This window comes from Halichoeres trimaculatus, unplaced genomic scaffold, assembly GCF_033239565.1.
Source record: "Halichoeres trimaculatus isolate MK-OKI-2021-1 unplaced genomic scaffold, fHalTri1.1 fHalTri1_scaffold_4, whole genome shotgun sequence".
Taxonomy (NCBI): Eukaryota; Metazoa; Chordata; class Actinopteri; order Labriformes; family Labridae; genus Halichoeres; species Halichoeres trimaculatus.
Window position 1 is genome coordinate 12,228,469 of NW_027437182.1, and position 19,718 is coordinate 12,248,186.

The 19,718-nt window shown below is 41.7% G+C and overlaps 2 protein-coding genes across 3 annotated transcripts in view; one reads left to right on the top strand and one right to left on the bottom strand.

The window, feature by feature from the left end:
- ano8b (anoctamin 8b) overlaps positions 1 to 11,678 on the top strand; it is a 42,077-nt gene extending 30,399 nt beyond the window's left edge. For both annotated transcript variants that reach the window (XM_074667576.1, XM_074667577.1), the window contains exons 6-19: positions 131 to 247; positions 956 to 1,083; positions 1,169 to 1,330; positions 1,409 to 1,561; positions 1,714 to 1,840; positions 1,967 to 2,022; positions 2,111 to 2,185; positions 4,526 to 4,773; positions 5,160 to 5,319; positions 5,450 to 5,833; positions 6,836 to 7,027; positions 7,260 to 7,391; positions 8,669 to 8,779; positions 9,181 to 11,678. In XM_074667576.1, coding sequence (XP_074523677.1) covers positions 131 to 247; positions 956 to 1,083; positions 1,169 to 1,330; positions 1,409 to 1,561; positions 1,714 to 1,840; positions 1,967 to 2,022; positions 2,111 to 2,185; positions 4,526 to 4,773; positions 5,160 to 5,319; positions 5,450 to 5,833; positions 6,836 to 7,027; positions 7,260 to 7,391; positions 8,669 to 8,779; positions 9,181 to 9,933 — 2,798 coding nt within the window. In that variant the 3' untranslated portion in view covers positions 9,934 to 11,678. The remainder of the gene's footprint in view (positions 1 to 130; positions 248 to 955; positions 1,084 to 1,168; positions 1,331 to 1,408; positions 1,562 to 1,713; positions 1,841 to 1,966; positions 2,023 to 2,110; positions 2,186 to 4,525; positions 4,774 to 5,159; positions 5,320 to 5,449; positions 5,834 to 6,835; positions 7,028 to 7,259; positions 7,392 to 8,668; positions 8,780 to 9,180) is intronic.
- Positions 11,679 to 13,421: 1,743 nt separating this feature from the next.
- Positions 13,422 to 18,867, bottom strand: dda1 (DET1 and DDB1 associated 1). The gene is made up of 5 exons (XM_074667578.1): positions 18,497 to 18,867; positions 16,199 to 16,279; positions 15,408 to 15,459; positions 15,178 to 15,239; positions 13,422 to 15,069 (listed from the first exon to the last, which is right to left on the bottom strand). Exons 1-5 carry the CDS (start codon positions 18,503 to 18,505, stop codon positions 14,965 to 14,967), a joined length of 309 nt encoding a protein of 102 aa, XP_074523679.1. The 5' UTR covers positions 18,506 to 18,867; the 3' UTR covers positions 13,422 to 14,964.
- Positions 18,868 to 19,718: the final 851 nt, after the last annotated feature.

Sequence of the window (19,718 nt, forward strand, 5' to 3'; positions counted from 1 at the left end):
TTAACTGGTTTACTGTGTTCAGTAGTAGCTCTGGCTTTAGAGGTTGTATTTTCTCTGTGTCTATCTCTAACACATTTAAATGGGCAGTACGTCTAACTTGAACCTCCATCTGCTTTATAACTTTCTGCAGTCCCGGAGCTGAGTGCGCGAGGTGTGATCCAGCAGGTTTTTCCTCTACATGAGCAGAGGATCCTCAGTCAGCTGATGAAGTCTTGGGTCCAGGCTGTTTGTGAGAAACAGCCTTTAGGTCAGACAAATAAGAAAATCAAAACATACATGTACAGAACTGTGGAATAGATTGTTCTTACTTTTGACTTGTATAATTAGAGGGTGTAAATCAATGATTAACAATCAAAAAATCACTTTAGTATCTTTTTTTTTAATATAATTTTCTCTGCCTTAAAACTTTGGCTTCCAAGTACACTCTGGGATTTAGCATCAGCTCATCAGGTGATGGTCACAGGATCAATTCCCAGTCTTCACAGTTTTTGGCATGTCATGCCCTAACTCTATTTCTCTCTCCATCTGAAGCTACAGTATCCAATCGATTGAAGGCTAAAAGCCCATAAAAAATCATTAAAGGGAAATGAATGACAAAAAAATATATCTGCTGATTGACAGACATAACCACAGAATGGATTTTATAGCCCATGAATTGAACGATTATCTTCCTTTAATCACACATATTTTTCAAAAATGGATTCACATCAGCTACAGATTACTGCTTTATGAGAACAAGAGGTGTCATTTTCTATTGTAACAACAATTTGAGCTCATGTTTCTGAAGTATTTTCCACATTTATGCCCATGTTTTAACCCTCAAAAGTCAAATGTAGGTTTTATGTTCAGGATTTAGCCCACAGAGAATAATTTAGAGACTGAGAATAACCTACCTTGCTCATGATGACTCTGTTGAATTGTCCCTCTAATTTATAATTTTCACTGCTGTTAACAGATGATATCTGTGACTACTTTGGGGTGAAGATTGCGATGTATTTCGCGTGGCTGGGATTTTACACCACTTCCATGTTGTATCCAGCTGTGATCGGCTTTGTGCTGTGGATGCTCACCGAGTCTGATCAGGTGAGGAGAGGAGCCTTCGCAGCCTTAAAGTACTTCGGTCTGATCCCAGTCGTAAGCACGCCCGTGTTTGTTTGTGTTGTTTCAGACAAGCCGGGACATCTGCTGTGTGGTGTTTGCGCTGTTCAACGTGGTGTGGGCGACTCTGTTTCTGGAGCGATGGAAGAGGAGGGGGGCTGAGCTGGCGTACAAGTGGGGAACTCTGGACATGCCGTCTGAATCCCTGGAGGAACCAAGGCCTCAGTTCAGAGTGAGAGAAACTCTGACTTCTCCACCTTTCCAGCCTCTTTCTCAGTCTTTTATTAACATCCTCTTTCTTTCTCTGCAGGGAGTGAAGCGCTGCAGTCCCATAACAGGATGCGAGGAGTTCTACTATCCTCCGTGGCGAAGGCGTGTGTTCAGGTGGCTGGTCAGCCTGCCCATCTGTATCCTCTGTCTCTGTTTTGTCTTCCTGGTCATGCTCATCTGCTTTGAGCTGCAGGTCAGTCATCTCCCAGCATCTCTTGTAGCAGTAACAGTGAAAATCTTAACGTTTCCTCTACATCTCAGCATCACAGTGTTTGTCTGACAGTCAGCACAGCTGCTTGGTGTGTTTTCTCTCTGAGATGACGAGCTGCCAATGTGCCTCTGCAGGAGTTTGTGATGGGGATCAAGGAAATGCCTCGGCTGGCTCGCTTCATCCCCAAAATCATGCTCGCTATCACTGTGACTGCATGTGACGAGGTGTACAGGAAAATCGCCTGCTGGCTTAATGACATGGGTGAGACGGAATTTCAGATTTTCTTCCAATCTACTTCAGCAGAGTGTCTTGTGAAGCAGAGGCTTTAATAAACTGCTTTCAACTCAGGTCATTAAACACTTTGTGGTTTCTTTCTCATTTCCACAGAAAACTATAGACTCCAGAGTGCCTATGAGAAAAATCTCATCATCAAAATGGTTCTAGTAAGTGTTTTTTTTTTCATCACGTGATATTAAAACTACCCATGTAATTTAAGAGAACATTATCTAAACATTCTTCTTTCTCTTGCAGTTTCAGTTTGTAAATTCTTATCTCAGCCTTTTTTACATTGGATTCTACCTCAAAGACATGGAGCGGCTCAAAGAGGTGAGAAAAATTTTAATTCCAGCTCCCACTTGGATATAGATTTTCATTTGGCCTCCATCATCCATCGTTGTTACAAACTCCCATCCTGAAACGCTTTGCTCTCTCTTGCTTGCATGCATTGTTTACCATAACCCTCCATCCTCACGTCCACCCGTTTGTTCGTCTGTGGAAGATGCTGCTGGTGTTGTCTCTGTTGAGGAGTCTGCAGCGGCAGGTCCGGGTCAATTTGCTGCCTTCCCTCCTCTTCAGGATCCAGATGCTTGTGGTCTCTGTTCCCTGGTTCTTCGGGGCTTTGCTCAGGCCCAAAGTATGATTCCTGCACATCTGCCGTCTGATTCAGAGAGGTCATAGGTTGATTCAGACGTGTTTACTCTGCTTGCTCTTTACCATTTGAGACGTAATGTGGACAGCATGCTTTTTATAACCAAGGAGGGGCAGTGAGAAGATAATAAGTGTTTTAGTTTGACTCCATCCTTGTCAAAGTATTCTCTTTATTGGCATCCCCCTTCCTTGCTGTTCGTGGGAATTGTTTTCCTGATACAACTGTCAACCCTTGTACCTCAATTTCTCACTCTGCCTGTCAGTTTCTGTTTTGCTCTCAGACAGAGTGCCTCCTCAATCCTCTTTTCAAAATCTGTTAACATCACTTGACTTCATAGCTTTCAGCGTCTGATCGCCAACCAGTACATCTGAGTCTATAAAAGTATTTGTGACAACCCATTTAACTTTTCTTTTTTTTACTAACATCAGATTCCCCCAAACACTGTGGTGCAATAGTTAAAAACCAAAAGCTGGAATGACTTTTCTTGATTCTTATAATGATTCTTCAAGTTGATAGCAACTTAGAGCTGCACAAAACGGTGTCTAAACATGGATAAACACTGTTTTAATTCCTTTTAAATTGTCTAAAATGAGGCCATCTGATGTTTCGTTGGCCTGATTCTGCCGTGTCTGACTGCAACGTTCCTCTGTGTTTAAGTGGGAGAACAGTGACAGCCTCTCACTGTTATCAGGATCTTCCATCGTAGACTGAAATTAACATTCAGGCAGAAGCGCCTTGTGTGTCAAAAAGTCAGGATGATTCTTAAAGCCTCTGCCTGACAGGGATCCTGAAACATATTAGAATATTTACGGTAGAGAAGTCATGTCGTCTTTGTGACATCACCCATTTGTGTCTGAGGTTTTCTGAGATTTGAAGTCAACGAGTGCCATTTAGAAAATTAAAAAAAATATTAGACTAATGTCTTCAAAAATAACGAGTTGTAAAGCTTATCCTTGAAGCCAAGTCCTTTTTTTGCTGTATCTGCATTTTTGAATGTGTGTGCATGTAGTTTCCGGTGTTTCTGCAGCCAGCCTCAAGCAGGCGCTTCTCCATTGCCTTCATATGTTTAGACTGGAGGTTGCTGCTGGAGTTCAGCCAAATGTGATATTTTTTCATGGGGCTAAAACTCCTTGACAGTGGCCCTTAAATCACTCCAAGTCAGAAATTTATTGTTTGCATTTTGCTCTCTCCACTGTTTGTGTCACGTCAGCAGTTTTTTCAAATGGAAACAGTTCCTTTATATGAAACTAATTTCTGTCACTGCACTTTTTGTCAAGTTTAATCCTCTGGCAATTCATTTCAATGCTCCAGGCCCACTCACTGTTAAATTTTAAGTGTTACAGGATTATCCTGGTTTGTTACAAACTTGGCTCTGGTTCATAGTATTGGGCTGAATTTGAATCGTCTCTGCCAGGTTTCCCGATAGAGACAGTCCCTGAGGTTGCAAACATTGGTGACTGAACTAATTCTCTTTAGTTTTGAAGTCGAGCTGAAAGTCAAAACAACACAAAACAGACTGAAGTTGTAATAAAACCTTAAAATGTATTTACTTTGTATTTATTTCCCCTTTTGTTTTCAGTGAATTGCAGTGTGGGAATGTGTGTGTTGGATTAATTAGCCTTGAGTGTGTGTGTTTATCAGCTGTGCTATTGGAATATGCTTTAATGCTTTTAAATGGTGCGTCCTCAGTAAATCATGTAAAGCTATGGGTGCACTTCCGGAAACAGCCCAATCAGTGATAAAGATTTTAATGTGCAGGAAATTGTTCAGCATTACCTTCTTTCATTTTGCAAACAATTATGTTTTGATTGATCAGCTGCTTTTGTTCCATGAGCGTCTGTCTGTGTTAATGTCTGTCTCCTGTTCTCGTCCATGCACCCATCTGCATCCCTTTGCTTTTTTCCAGGGAAGCATTTCTTTTAAATGCTTTCATAACTTGAACAACAAATTTAGATAATGTTCACCCAGTGTGGAAGCTAACTTAGTTGTGATTTCTTCCCTCTCTGTGTCTTTGTTAGATGCTGGCCACTCTGCTCATCATCCGACAGTTCCTTCAAAACGTAAAGGAGGTTCTGCAGCCTTACCTGTACGAGCGCCACAAGCTGGGCGAGCTCACCCTGCGAGCGGTGTGGGACCTGCTGCTTTCTGTGCTGCTTAAATACGCCCGGCTAGCAGCTGGAAAAGCCCAGGTCTCCCCCACCGACCAGAACGTCCCAGGGCCGGGTCTTAGGGGCACCAGGCCTGGGCTGGGGCAGTCAGAAAAAAGGTCAACTCATATTTTTTAACTTTATAATTTAAACCTGAAAACATGTCGAATTACTGATGTGGAGATTGAAGTGTTTGCAGAGTTAAAAAATCTTCTGCCAACAGAAATGAAACGGACACTTTCTCACAAGATAAGTGAGAAGAAGAGTGACATCCTGGGTTTACAGCTTTCATTTACACCAACACTCAAAGTATTAGTCACTACAAACACACCAGCATGGCTTCAAAGTAAAAGCCTCCTTATGTGCACTTGACATTGTCTGGGCACGGCATACAGTTATGACTCATGCCAGTTGGACACTGAGCAGCAGGTGACACACACACAAACACACACGCACACACACACACACTCGTCTGACGTCTGTCTGTCCTTCTAACCTCTCTCAGGGAGAAGAAGTGTTTGAATGGCGGATGCGGGGTGCCCGATGAAGAGGATGGAGGTGAGAGGGACGAGGCTGACAGTGGGAGGTTCAGCGAAGGGGAGACGGAGGAAGAAAGTCTGATTGACTGCGGTTTGAAGCTGAGGAAAGTCAGCTTTATAGAGAAGGTAGAGTGTGTGTTAATATTCATTAATGAGGGTCTAATATACCTTTAATAGAAGCACCTATGGTGTTACTTTAAGAATTTTATGTTAATATAGAAACTGCACTAATCTTGAGATTTTTGTTGTTGTCAAGGTGGACAGAAGGCCGATCTGCAGCGGGTCCCCCATGGACCACAGTTTCCTGGAGGAGGGGAGCCCCACCATGGTGGAAAAAGGAATGGACCCTGCCTCTGTGTTTGAATTATGTGACGACGATGACGATAACGGCATCCATGATGTGAAGGAGGCGAGCGGGGGAGGGACAGGCACAGCTGAGGGAGCTAATGCTGGTGCTTCTGCTGCCCCGTTGCCTTCTGGGTCTGAGAGCAGCACATCCCTGCGACACAGGCGGAGAGGCAGGAGCGCAGAGAGACCGGAGCTGAAGACAAAAAGAGAGTCATGGATGGACCCACCTGAGGAGAGGGAGAGCAACACGCTTACTCAGGCAGAGATGGAGAGCTGCATGCAGTCTTACGCAGTAAGGCTCACCTTTTTCTGACAGTCTGCAAAAGGTTTTCAAAGCAATTTAGAATAATGATAACTAATGATTATGTTAGCACTTTATAAATCACCTCTGCTGTAGAGATTTGGGAAGTGCAAAGTCAGGCAAGAATGAGTGGGAAGTCGATTAGGGAGGGAAGTTTTCTAAAAGCTTGAGTTTAAACAGAATCATGGCTCAACCTCTGAGCTTTTGAAGTAATTAGCCAGCTGTAGGATCTCTCTGCTCTGCAGTGGCAGGTAGAAAACAGCAGAATTTGAACCTTGCTGTTGTTTTTTTGTTTTTTTGTTTTAAAACTTAAAACTCAGCCTCACTTTATTGTTTACTTAAACACAAACAGACTGAGATTAAGCACAATAACTAACAGTAGATAAAAACATAAAACTATAGCAATTACTGAACTCAAACAATAATATTTGAGAGATCAAGAGTTAAAAATCATGGAAAAGTCTAGCCCAAAATCAAAACTTGACATCATACATTGCTGTAAAACTCAGATGTGTGTGTGTGTGAATATGGCAGATTAGTCAACTGACATGTTGACCACAGGTATTTCATCTGTTCTGAGGAGCTCATGGGAAAATCCTGGACAATTTCAGGGGATGAATATATTGTGTTTTAAAAACAGTTCCAAAGATAAAACAAACACACAACAATCATGATGATTTCCTCCAGAAAATGTGCTGGTTGGTGTCACAGTTTCGAACAGGAGGGTAAGATATGTAAAATGCTGTGTAGTCGCAGTTTAACATGTTCTGTATGTTGCTAACTGGGAGACTCATGACCATCATTCCTTACATTCTCAGGTCAAGTTTCAAATAGTTGGTAGCTACGTGAAACCTCACAACATTGTTATTCCTGTCACACACGTGATCAGAAAAATGCATCATGGGGCAAAAATAACATTTTCCAGCTAGACGAACATCTGTTATGGTTTTTGGACTCAGTCTGATGTTGAATGCTGCTCTTTGTCTCTCTCAGGACACCTTCCAGGACTACCAGGAGATGTTTGTCCAGTTCGGCTACGTGGTGCTCTTCTCCTCAGCCTTCCCTCTTGCCGCCATGTGCGCTCTCATCAACAACATCATAGAGATCCGCAGCGATGCCTTCAAGCTCTGCACCGGTCTACAGAGGCCTTTTGGTCAGAGGGTGGAGAGCATTGGCCAATGGCAGGTCAGAGACACACACTCTGTGAACCTAAATACAGGATTGACTGCTGAAATCACTTAGACAGCTACAATTTAAAGGTGATGAAATTCTGCCATGTGTGAGACAAATGAAAGACTGCGATCATAACGTAAATATTTAGATGCAGTCAGCCCAAAGTGACCCTTAACGACTGGCCGAGAAAAGAAGTGAACAAATATAGGATTTAAGCGATAACCATTGTTTTTCTCCTTTATAGACTGCCATGGAAGCCATGGGCCTCATTGCCATCATAGTAAACTGTTACCTGATTGGTCAGTGCGGTCAGCTACAGCGTCTCTTCCCGTGGCTCAGCCCTGAAATGGCCATCATCTCCATCGTCATCCTTGAGGTAACTTCAGCTCGCTCTGTGTTTCTGTCCTTCAGCATCAGAGTACATTAAGATTCCCATTTCTAGAGTACAATAAGATCCCCAAGTGAGAGATTTTGTTTTGCATCACTGAAGGGAAAAAGTGGTAAGTACAAAGACTACATAGTTCTGCTTCACTGCTTCCTGTATTTAGAATAGAATAGAATAGAAAAGAATAGAACAGAAAATACTTTATCGATCCCTGAGGGGAAATTCAGGAGGAGTCACAGCAAAAATCAAGAAAACAAAAGTAACAAAGTGTATAGAAAGTGCAGAAAGGTCTATAACAAGACAGATGATGACAGCTTGTCCATCATCCTCTAGTCAGCCAGCCTCCACCTCCACAGGGTCCAGGACTGAGCTTCTTCAGCAGTCTGTCTTGTCTCTGTCTCCTGTATCCTGTCTGCAGCAGGTGAAGCTCTTCAATGTAGCGTTCATGTCCAGTGTAAGCTCCGTTAGCCATGTCTGAATAGCATGATGCGACTCTGCCTTCTGGTATTCCCTCTGTTGATGGGTTAGCACAGCTAGCTCATCCATCTTATTGGAGATAGATCTTACATTCCTAATAACACTGGATGGAAGGACAGGTCCATGTCGTCACTTCTTAGCTCATACCTGAGAACCAGCACGTCGCCCTCACCTCTTTCTCCTCACCTTGTGGGGAAACATCAGGCCTTGCACCAGTTAGCATTGACATGCTAAAGGATGCTAAAAGCTGATTTCACACGTAAACAATGCAGCCATGGTTACATGTAGAATCTCCAGACAAACACAGGAGCAAAAACAGCAAAAATATCACTGAAGACAAAGCCAGTTTGGTGTCCATGACCAACAAATGAACCACACAAAGTAATGATCCACTCCAAATACAAAAATGATGAAAAAGAGATGAAAAAATTACAAGAAACGGACAAAGAAGAGAGCTGCTGCAACAAGCAGCCACAACCAACAGGGTTTTAACATTTTCTACCTGGGGTGACTTTTACTGGTTATATTACTCAATGATGCAGCTCAGTCTTCTCTTAGTTGCAACATATTTTGATCCCAGCTCTGTTAGCCGTGTGCTGTGTTGTGCCTATATTTGGAAAGAGGTAAACAGCCTGAGGCGCTGCCTTGGCCTGATAAAGAAGTCAGGCCTATCAAGAGGAGGCTTACATGGCCCAGTTGATGTTGTGCAGGAATTAGTTCAAGTTATGGAACATTAAAGAGCACTGCCATTGTTTGACTTTATAATCATTGTTGTTTCTTTTCATCTGCAGCACTTTGCCATCCTCCTGAAGTACGTCATCCACGTGGCAATCCCTGATATTCCCACATGGGTCCAAGAGGAGATGGCCAAACTGGATTATCAGCGCAGGGAGGCCTTTAAGGTAATTTGATGAGAAAATGGGAATATTTTAATTTTTTGAAGAAAAGTGCAAGAGGAGCATGTCCAAGAAAAGACAAAGAGTAGCAATCCAGTGAATGTCAGACTGGATTTAACTTACACATCAGTGACTAAAACATATGTTGAGTTTTAAATGTTTTCTTCTGAGTTACTGTGTCTTCCTTTTTGAAATTAAATTGCTCGCTTGACACATGCGATATTTCAACCGTGAAACTTCAGAAAGCAATTTGTAGAACACAGCTAAGAGATGAGGATGTAGTTAGAGCTGCAGCCCTAATGCAGGATTCAAAGTCAGGGATTTGTTTGCTGCAGTATCGTAACGGTTTGCTGGGTTAGTGCTGATTGTTGTACACACATTGTGAGAGTGTTTCCCTTCCTCTGCAGAAGCATGAGCGGCAGGCCCAGCAGCACTACCAGCAGCTGCAGAGAAGAAAGCGAGAGGAAGAGGAGCGGCAGAGGCAGGCAGAACACATGGCCCGCAGGGAGAGGGAGCGGGACGACGGCAAGGGCGACTCCTCGGGGGATCACCACCACGACAAAAGTCATAGCAGTAAATCTCGCGCCGGGGGAGGGGGAGGAGGGGGCAGCGGGTCGGACAAACCCAAGAGGCCTAGCTCTCTGCTGGCCAACAACAACGTGATGAAGCTGAAGCAGATCATCCCGCTGCAGAGTAAGTTCTCCTCGAGTGGCGCCCGCTCCCCTCAGTCACCCACCGGCAGCGAGCCAAAGCTGCCCGGCTTCCTGAGCTTCAAATTCCTCAAATCACCTGAAAACAAGAAAGAGGGTGCTGCGGCTTCTTCTGCAGCTAACACCACAGCAGCTAACGCCACAGCAGCAGCAATGTCATCTTCATCTTCATCATCAGGTAGCAGCTCTCAGGAGCGTTCTCAGTCACCCAGCAAAGCCTTCAACCCTGGGAAACTATTTAACTTTGGGAAATCTGAGGGGGGGACATGTGTGAATGGAGCCCCTCTACCCAGATTAGCGGAATCATCGTCATCATTGGCACAGACTTCAGAGAGACAAGCATCCAGATCTGACCTGAACGGCGTTCCAGATGAGATCCCTTCACCTGGAGGGGAGGGGTCAGAGAATGGACATTCAATAGACTTGGACTCCTCTGGGTCTAAAGTCTAGTAGCTCCACAGAGAAGGAACCTGTGGATGGTTTATCTGAACTGAAGAACAGGTGTGGTTACTGTGAGGAAAAGGCCTGACCTACCTGCTGTGTGATCACAGGATCAGTGTAGAGGTACTTGAAACTGACGAGAGATGACGTTTGGTTTGCTGTTATGCTGAGAGACAAAAAACAGGCTTTGCAAGAAAGACATAAGCCCTTCTACCATGACAAAAAAAACACGCACACACAACACACTCCCTTACACACACACACAAACATACAAATCCTTCCTTGTCTGCAATACAGAAAGAAATGCATGAGCTGCGTTTCTAATATTTTTAAGCCTTTAAAGAAGAGAGCTGTGTTTCTTGAGTTCTTCTAGTCATAAATTGTAATCTTCTTGCCTCCCACTAGGATGTGACAGCAGAGGAAAAAAGGTTACAAAAGTTCCAGTGGTGTGAAAGAATCACAGACTGTAATAGCTGGGAGTGTTTTCTAGCCTTCTCAAAGTGATTACAGGCAATGACGTTAATATTAGATACTGTCGTATTTTAAACTGTGAGGAATTCTTGGGCCCTTCACTTTTATAATGAAGCGTAAAAAAAGCAAAAAGCAATATCAATCAGTGTTTTAAATCTTCGTATGGATTATCACCTGAACCAGTCCTCTGAAAGCATTCCTGATTAATCACCAGCTTTATTTTCAAAGCAGAAGTGACGTCTGAAATTTTAACACTCCTTCCCTTTTATGTCAGTAGCAAAAAGTCAAGATTTTAGAAAGTTTGGTGTATTATGTTACAGTATTTTCCCCAGGAGTGCAAATCGACATGAATCAAGAAAAAGAGAACCAGAGGCAGACGACGGTGATTTTGAGAAATCAAAGCAGGGAGATTGTTGTGTGCTGTTTTCAACCCATGCCCATCGAGCTCCATGTAAACACAGATGGCACTCTGTTCCACACACTCTAACCAGACTTGGCAACCAAGCGTAGAGTTAAAGAAGTTAACATTTGCACTGAAACCCGTACGCCGTGCATGGAGACACCAGCTTGCCTCATGACATTATGCAAATCTGGTTTCTTTTCTCCTCTCACACAGCACATGCTACCTACTCACCTGCTCTGAATCACCTAAGTTATCACAAATGTTTCAAACAGTTGCTCTTAGTTCTGTTGAGCTCCATACCTTTTAATACACAACATTTACTGCAGTGTGTTAATGCAGTGCATTAATGATGACAATGATGGGAATGTCCTCTTTTAACCAAAGCAGTGTTTTTCGGATGATACTGTTGACCCAAAATGTGCATTCTGTACATTTTGTTATGCGTGCATCAACACTGTTTGTGCTTTTAGTACCAAATCAAGAAAGCCAATCGCTGACTGACAAAATTTATCTTCTGCAGTGTCTCCAGAAGGTGGCGCCAGAGTTTATCTGCATAGAGAAATGTGATGCTGAGGTCCTTCTTCTGAGTCACTGTCAGCGTTTTAATCATAGTCAGTGTTTTATCATCAGAATACAGCAGAAGCAGTAGATTTAGGGTTTGGCTGCTGAATTGTTCAACAAAAGCATCACAGGCTCCTTTTCAGAAGAATGAGAAATAACATCAACTATGCACTCCCACAACATCACTCATGGCAAGGTTTTTGGCAATAAGGCTGAGTTTTGGTAGACTTAGTTTTTATACCCATCACACGGTGTTGATCTTATCACATCATCCCTGCTAACATCAAAGCATCTTCCCATGTTTTAGCTCTTACACTTCTAGTTTTTGAAGTAATCTCACCCACTTTCACTCAAAACAACAAATGGTTAAGAAGTCAGCACACACCAAATGTCCTTTGATATCTTTTAAACTGGGTGAAGTCACACACAGGCTAGCAACAGGCAAGTTTGTGCTGCTTTTCTGGTCTGTACACTACATTACTTAAGGACATTTGATTGGTTGACTCCCTTACCTTTTAAAAAGTCTATGCTCCATTTCACCTGTACCTTCTGCTTTGTGTTAACAGAATCTGTCCGGTTCTGGTTTACTGACTGATGTTTAGCTTCATACTGCTTTTCATATTTTGTGGCTGCCTTTACGTTTGTTACAACTTTACACTGAGTAAAACCCACCACTGAGTCACAGGAATATAAAAAGAGCTGTACTTCCACAGATGGACTAAGAGGTGTTACTGCAATAAGGAAAAGTGTGGGGTATAAGTTTATATAGTTTGGAAGCTGTTGGTCCTGATAAATGTTAAATAAGAAGTGCAAAGCTGGTTGAAATGTAGTAATATGTGTATCAGACGCAAAGTGTTTCAAAGGGTAACATAATACACTACAACTGAGCAAAGTCTCATCAGAACACATTTTTCCAGCAGCATTTTGATTTCAGGGACGAGTGACACCATGACGCAATAGAGTCTGTTCATCATTATTTGAGAGTTCGTGAAGAACTGAGTTGACAGTTTCATACCAGAGATGAAAAAATAAAAACAGCAGAGCTGAACGAAAGGAATCACAGTGCAGTTAGGTCAGTCCTCCATGTATGTAGTTCCTTTTTATTCAGGGAAAACTCACGATACATCGTCATATACTGAAAAGGGATAGCATTAACCATCTTATCACTTCTTTTATCCTTGCACTCTTGGCAGCAGTTACAAATTCTGCATGTAGTTCTAACGGGGGTCTTTGAATAAGCTAATTATGGTTGAATTTAATCAGGCTTTCATAAAGGACAGCAGCTCAGACAGCTGAGGCGCATCAGCTGTCTGTGATTCACTATAAGAGCAACAGGAGCTCCTTGAAGGATTTGGACTTATCCACACTTTACAAGCACCATCACTGTTATGTGAAAGCAGAGGAGAAAGGACCGTGTTTAGTTAATGTTCAGTCTTTGTCTGGATTTTTCAAAGTGGATCTGAAGAGGTGAAAATGTCACCACAGCTACATTAAAAATCTGACCCTAACCTCAGAGTTTAAGATTTAGGACATCTTCATGGAAGCCTCACTTTCCTGAACATCATACGTTCTTCCAATGTACCACTGTACAAAAAAAAAAAGATCTTTTAAAGAGAAATACTGGGAAATGGGATTATTTATTTCATTTAATTTATTTTGTCATATTTTTGTAAGACCTGAAAAATAGTTAATAAAACTATTTCAAATGCATGTGTCATGACTGTTTCCTTTTCTTGATGGTGAGAGCTTGTTTGTTTTGCTTACCTACAAATGTTCAAATCAATAATGGGAACAGGGATCTCCAGGTGACCATGAGCGAAGTAACACATGACGACACAAACCCAGTTTCAGTCCACTTTTATTACTGCAAAGCTAAAAAGTACATATCTGCTCTAACAGCTATGAGACGGGGCAAGGCTTAGGGTGTCAAACAGTCTGAGCAGAGCATCATGTGTTCACGCTTCAGAAACAGACATTATTTACATTGTATGTAGAAAGATGATCAACCACGCTGTCAACCAACACTGCTGCATCAACTGAAAAAAAAGGAAGGACAGGAGGCTTCAATGTGACTCTGCTGGGCAGTGATAACATTAAAAAAAACATTTCAGTGTTGTACAGTAAATGACACCAATACAAACTGAATTTCAGGAACAAGGCAGGATGGCGACTGCACTCTGCTGTGCATGCTTATTGTGCATTCTATGGCTGAGATGTAACAACCCTTTAAGCTCCCATGCATTTATCTTAACCTCTTTGATAAAAACCGTCCAAAGGTGTCCCAAAAAAGAGGGAACCGCATGAAAAAGGGTTGGAACCATGATGACAGGGTGAGAGGCCTACTGACTGAAACCTTCCACACTTTTATCCTTAAACCTCTTTCTTTTTATTACTGCTCCTGGAATATAATCCCCAGGCATCAACATGCAAGATAACATTCAACTGGGACTCTTTATTTCCGGAGAGGGTCATCTGCTAACCACAAGCTTGCAGTATTTTACAAAAAGGCATCCAAAATGACCCCTCCACAGGATAGACTAGGTCTGGTGCTCAGTTATATACACACCATAAAGCTTCTTCCTCTTTTCCAGACACAAGTGAACACATTTCTCTTAACCAGCCAATCTGTGAAATTTAAAACCAACACTTTCAACTCCATATTCCGGCCCATTGTTTTCTTTACATTCCTAAATTCAATAACCTCAGTCAGCCAGGATGTGGTGCTAGATGAAAAATATTTTTCAAACATCAAAACAACATTTATCCTATAAGCACAAGCCCCAGAGTAGAATGAAATATGAAAACTTGCTGTAAACAAACATCTATGGGGGGATTGTGGAAGAGTGGCTTCTACTTTGTGCTGTTCTTCACAGTGCATTCTTGGTTCTGTTGATTCAAACAGTGTGGAGAAATGTTGCAATACCCCCATGTGGCTGCAGTGGGCAGTGAAACTGAGAGGGCGGGCACTGTGGCTGGCAGGAAGCTCGTTGCCATACAATAAACAATAATAGTTATAATAAAATTAAAACAGTAACAAAACATCATCTTTGCACAAATCAGGACAGTCTCTTCAGAAAGGCTACGCGAGTCATGGACCAGTTCTGAGACTGTTATTTAAGAACAGTGTCTGACTTCATCTGTCAAGTCCATCTCTCGTCTGAAATCTACTCTGACACATTTACAACTCATCATTCACCTCATACACACAGCACGTTACAACACACAATACACACTCGCTGCTCAGCATGCGTACACACACTTACAAGTTCACTTACCTACACAGGGAACAGCCAACATAAATAAAAGACAAGGCACTGATACGTTCCCTCAACTTTTTCGCAACTACAATCTTTTCTGGTTTCACTTTTTTTTACAGTTAACCTTGCTCTCGATAACTAAATGAATATTTTCCACTTGTTCACACAGTGTTTGCGTTCATGCCACCAAACTCATCCTTTCATCATACAGAGTGAACAGACGTCTTACTTCAGCAGAGATGACCCTTTCTTTCAGTTTATTATGACTCTACCCTGTATAGGCAAACATGCACACATCTCTCTTGCTCACTCTTACACACACACACACACACATTCAGTCACACACACTTATGAGTCCTCATTCATCTCTTGGCTGTCTGTTCTGGCGATCTTCCTTGGAGGTGCCGGACTGTCACCCTCCCCTTGTTCCTGTTCCCTTTTCTTTGCTGCATTCTGTGACAAAGAGGATTTTATTGCAGTCAGTAGATTCAAAATACTTTTCTTCAATATGAACATCAAAGACTACAATTTTTTCTGCAGAAAAAAACTGCAGACGCTCACCTTCTTGTCCCACTGCTGATGGAGGTAGCGCAGAAGGATGTTTGTTTTCTCTGTTACAATAACTGTAAAGCAAACACAGATACAATTTTACACACACATCACATTTACAGTAGATCAGTTTACAGCACAAAAGCTCAATTTTATAGTCTTAGGGCTTTTCTTTACTTTCCTATTTTAAACGTTATCCACAACTTTGTCCCTGAGATCTGAACTGAAGGTTTGGTACTTACTCTGCTCGGAGGGGTATTCACGTGTTGGAAGGTACACTGAGGGCCTTCGATTCTGAAAAGCAGGAAAGACAGAGGTTATAAATCACTATCAAGTGTTTGAGCATGTGTTTTAGGTAAGAATAGAGGCAACTTAACAGGTTATGGTGCATTTGCCCACTTAGTGGGCCACTTGCTGAAGAAAACAATCACTTTACACCAAATACTGATTTGGACATGATTTTTGTTGTCAGAGCTATGTCAGTGCATAATGGTTAACTCTTTTTGCATTCTTAAACTACAACAGCTTTTTATTACTCACATTAAAGTGAATATATCTCACAATGAGCTAACCTGTATTGACCTAAACATAACACTTAATATTTGAACTGCTACTGAGGTAAAACAAGGCAAACAAGCACGCATGAATTAGCACCACAGCTGACTAAGTTCTCTGTCTTATCGCTGTCATTATCTGTGACACTGCTTTCAATTCATCGGTTGATCAGCTGCCATATTCCCTCACAATGTCCTCTGATAAGTAAACAGTGAATGGACTGTATTGATGCAGCACAGTCTCTAGTGTTTCAACCATTCAAAATTCTTGTTCTTCATAACAGTTGTGTGCTGTTGAAATGCAATTCTTTTATTGAAAACCTAGTCATTGCTATGTTGTAACAATAAGAATCAAGTACCAAATACACTGTGTAATAATAAGTAATTATAAAGCACTGTAACCATGAGCAATAATCAGAACCACAATATGAAGAAACACTGACAGTCTGAGGACATTGATATTATCAGAAACTACTTACAGATGCTTTACAAACAGAGTCTGCATGAAACCTGCTGAAGTTGCTCTTATTGTAGACAGGAAGTCCTTTCAAGAAATCAGCCTGTGGGGAGAGAGAGGAATATAAACAGCTCCTGTTTAAAAAATGTCTTTTTTATTCCCATCTCTTTGACTAGGATCCTCAAAGCTCCTGCGCATTTAAGGGGTTTGCCAAGTTTTGAAAGCCCTATGACCAAAGTAGGGTGATCTTCTACTGATATATGCAAGTACTTCTTTCATTTGTTAACCATTATATCATATAAATGTCTAACATGCAGCTTACAAGGACTTTTGGTGCTGTAATTCAAAAAAGGTGTTTCTGCAATGTGCAGTTAATTCCCTATCGATATCACTTCTACTGCAGGGCTGCCCAAAATTTAAAACCACTATAAAATAAAAATCCTGCAATCCTAATTTATGATTTTCATAACAACAGTAGTCTGATTGACCATATGCAAAGCTGTCGAGCAAAAAAAAAAAAAGCCTGATCAAGTTCCATCCTCCAACTAAAATTTTGGATGAAGCTCCATTTAATTCTCAGTCCTGTCACTGCAGCATACAGAGATTTGTTTGTATGCAGCTACTTTTGCCAACTCTGGGAGCTGTTTATGAAAAACAGGGCTCCCAATGGTTCCCCCAGTTTCACAGGATGATCTGTCTTCCTGTCATTATCCTGGTCGGAAAAAAGTCCAAGGCTCCACAGTGAGATGTCACTTGGGGATAAATGAGGAGACAAAGCATCTGGCAAAATTCAGACTTTAACCAGGTAGTGTTTCAATATGTTCATAAACCTTCACCCAATAACTCTGAATCATGGGACTATAAATCCATATAAATAATCAATCTTTTACTCATTGATTCTGATATCTGCATTTGAGTCATTATCTAGTTTAGTTTTTTTTTTAACCTTTAATTAACCAGGTTAGTCCAGGTAAAGAAAACTCTCATGTTCTTGGGAGACTTAGCCAAGACAGCCAACAGCAAAAAAAAAACTCTGATAAAAACCATCCAAATGTGTCCCAAAGAGAGGAAACATAAACCACAGAGCAACAGACAAAAACAACGAAAACACAACTATCAAATACTCAAAATTTCAATGAAAAAGATAAAGTGAAAGTCAGGAGGTTAACAAGGTTAACTAAAAACACATAGTAGAGAATCTGCTTCAAGGTTTTTGATTTAAGGTTTCAAGAAATTTGTTGACACCAGTCCCAAGAGAGCAATAAATACTGTCCTGCACTATTCTGTGTGATACACACATAGATAGTATAGTAGCAGTCTAACAACTGCCTTGTAAATGAAGGCGTACCAATGTATCAGTTCACGGGTTGCAGGCGATGGCCATACATTCATGGAGTAAAACTCACAGCAGTGAATCAGAGCTCAACTACTGATCATGAACCTCAAGGACGCATGGTGAGCTGTATCAGTTATTTAAGGACACTATGCAGAGGAATGAATGCATGAAACATCACCATAATCAATTAGAAAATTAATCTATCCACATATCCAGGTAGATATGAGGAACTACCTCTTATCTACTTCCCATCAGCTGTGAACAGCGAGCCTTTGAGTTGATAAAACCTTTACGTTTGCTCATATCTGCATTTAAAACACATTTCAATTCAAGCAGTGTTATCAGCCCAACCATCACACGGACGCTCTAAGGTTGCGAGTATCCAAATCTATCACCCAAGCATTAAGACTATAACTAATCAAACAGGTTCATTTAACGGTGACATTTGAAAGCAACAATCTAGTAAACCTATCCCTGTGTGCGTGCGTGCGTGTGTGTGTGTGTGTGTGTGTGTGTGTGTGTGTGTGTGTGTGTGTGTGTGTGTGTGTGTGTGTTAGGAGTTATCTTAAAAAGAAGTGTGATAGGTGCAGGAATGCGTATAACACAAATGCAAATGACTAGCGTTTCAGATAGGTAGATGGATAGATAACAACCGGTGAGTCAGTGCTGGGCGTTCCCTCATCTCAACAACCCATACACGCTAACGGGCCTAAACCGACCCCAGTAACCCCCTGACTGGAGGCTATGATATCAGATAGTAAAAGGTGCAGTGTACGGCATGGGGTTTCAAATTAGCAACCCGGAGCTTAGAGGCTTAAAGCACACGACGATGCCGGCTTGGCCTCGGTAAACGAATGCCAACTGTAGGAGCAGGTGTGGCTAGCGGCTATCTGTTACCAATAACGTTAGCTTGCTAGCTTAGTAATGCCATATGCCCTCTGAGAACTGCTCCAGCTACAGGTTTTGAATAAACAAGTTTCGTACCTTCTCCATTGTGGTGAAAACGCTAGATATTTCCTACGTCGATCGGTTGCGTTGTTTGAGGCTTCTTGGGCTGAGGTGGAAGGCTGTGTGAGCATGTAACGGTTAGCAGCGCTAGCTCACTCGCTAGTTAACCGAAACAGCTGTCCTATCCTGTCTCGTCGGTACAAAACGCAATGACTTTTATTCACACGTTGCTGTTTCCATTCTATTTCCCACTGTCAGCAAGAAAGTGGTAATAAACTCAGAAAATAATCTAAGATGTCATTGCATTAGTTAGCAATGCTAGTAACACAGGACTTCTTCGGCTAGCATGATCGCTCGATGGTAACGATGCTTCCTTGGTCACGCCCCTAGAGCGCCCATTGGCCTTCTCCTGGTACCACGTGGTAGTAGCTTGACCAGACAGCCTATCATCTCACACAGGAACCTTTGGCTCCGCCCTAAAATGATAAGTGGTATTCTCCCCCTTTAACAAGATGGGCTTATTACCTGAGCAAATGAGTAACTTTGACCACAAGATTAGTTTTTTCTTTACTACACCCATCTCATGAGCATAAAAGCTTTCCATGGCACACTTTAAACTAATCAAACTTGATTAAAAAAAAAAACCTGGGCATACAACAGTATTGCAGGCATAACGAGAAGGCATTTTTCTGGGGCTTATTAAGTGACAAAGTAAAAACAATACGGTTAAAAACACACCACACTCACAAATGCGTATCCCTGAGATGTTTAGCCGCAAAACTGCCATTTAAGCATTGCACTTGCACTTTATATTTGATTTAAGTGCAAGTTAATGGAGCTATAGATGGAACAAATGATTTAAGCTTAAAACTCAGTCTCACACTGTTGCACAAGTGCAGTAGTGTTCATATTCCAGATTGGCAGTTCATACAGCATGTAGGAGGAAGGTGTTGATTATTCTCATAGCTCTGCTTTTAAAGCTTTAATGCTTCATATCTATCCACTGAAAATTCTGGTGACTGGTAGTTATCACTTTTATTACTCATCACATTTTCTAGGTTTTAAACCTATAGGTTTCATTAAAAGTTCCATGAATCACAGTGTCAGAACTAAAACAGATTTTTAACTTGTCTCTTATTTCTTCAGGAATCTTAAGAGTGCTGTTGTCAAGCCAAAGAACATTCTAAACGAGATACCAACAATTATGCTATAGAACTACACCAGAGTCAGAATTTTTAAATAATATTATTGGACAATC

Bases quoted from the DNA above. Each gene is read 5' to 3' on its own strand.
- dda1 (XM_074667578.1), bottom strand. The intron at 15,460-16,198 runs GTAAGTAGTTTC...CCTGCTTTTCAG, and splicing joins ACTCTGTTTGTAAAGCATCT to AATCGAAGGCCCTCAGTGTA. The intron at 15,070-15,177 runs GTGAGCGTCTGC...TCTTTGTCACAG, and splicing joins ATCAGCAGTGGGACAAGAAG to AATGCAGCAAAGAAAAGGGA.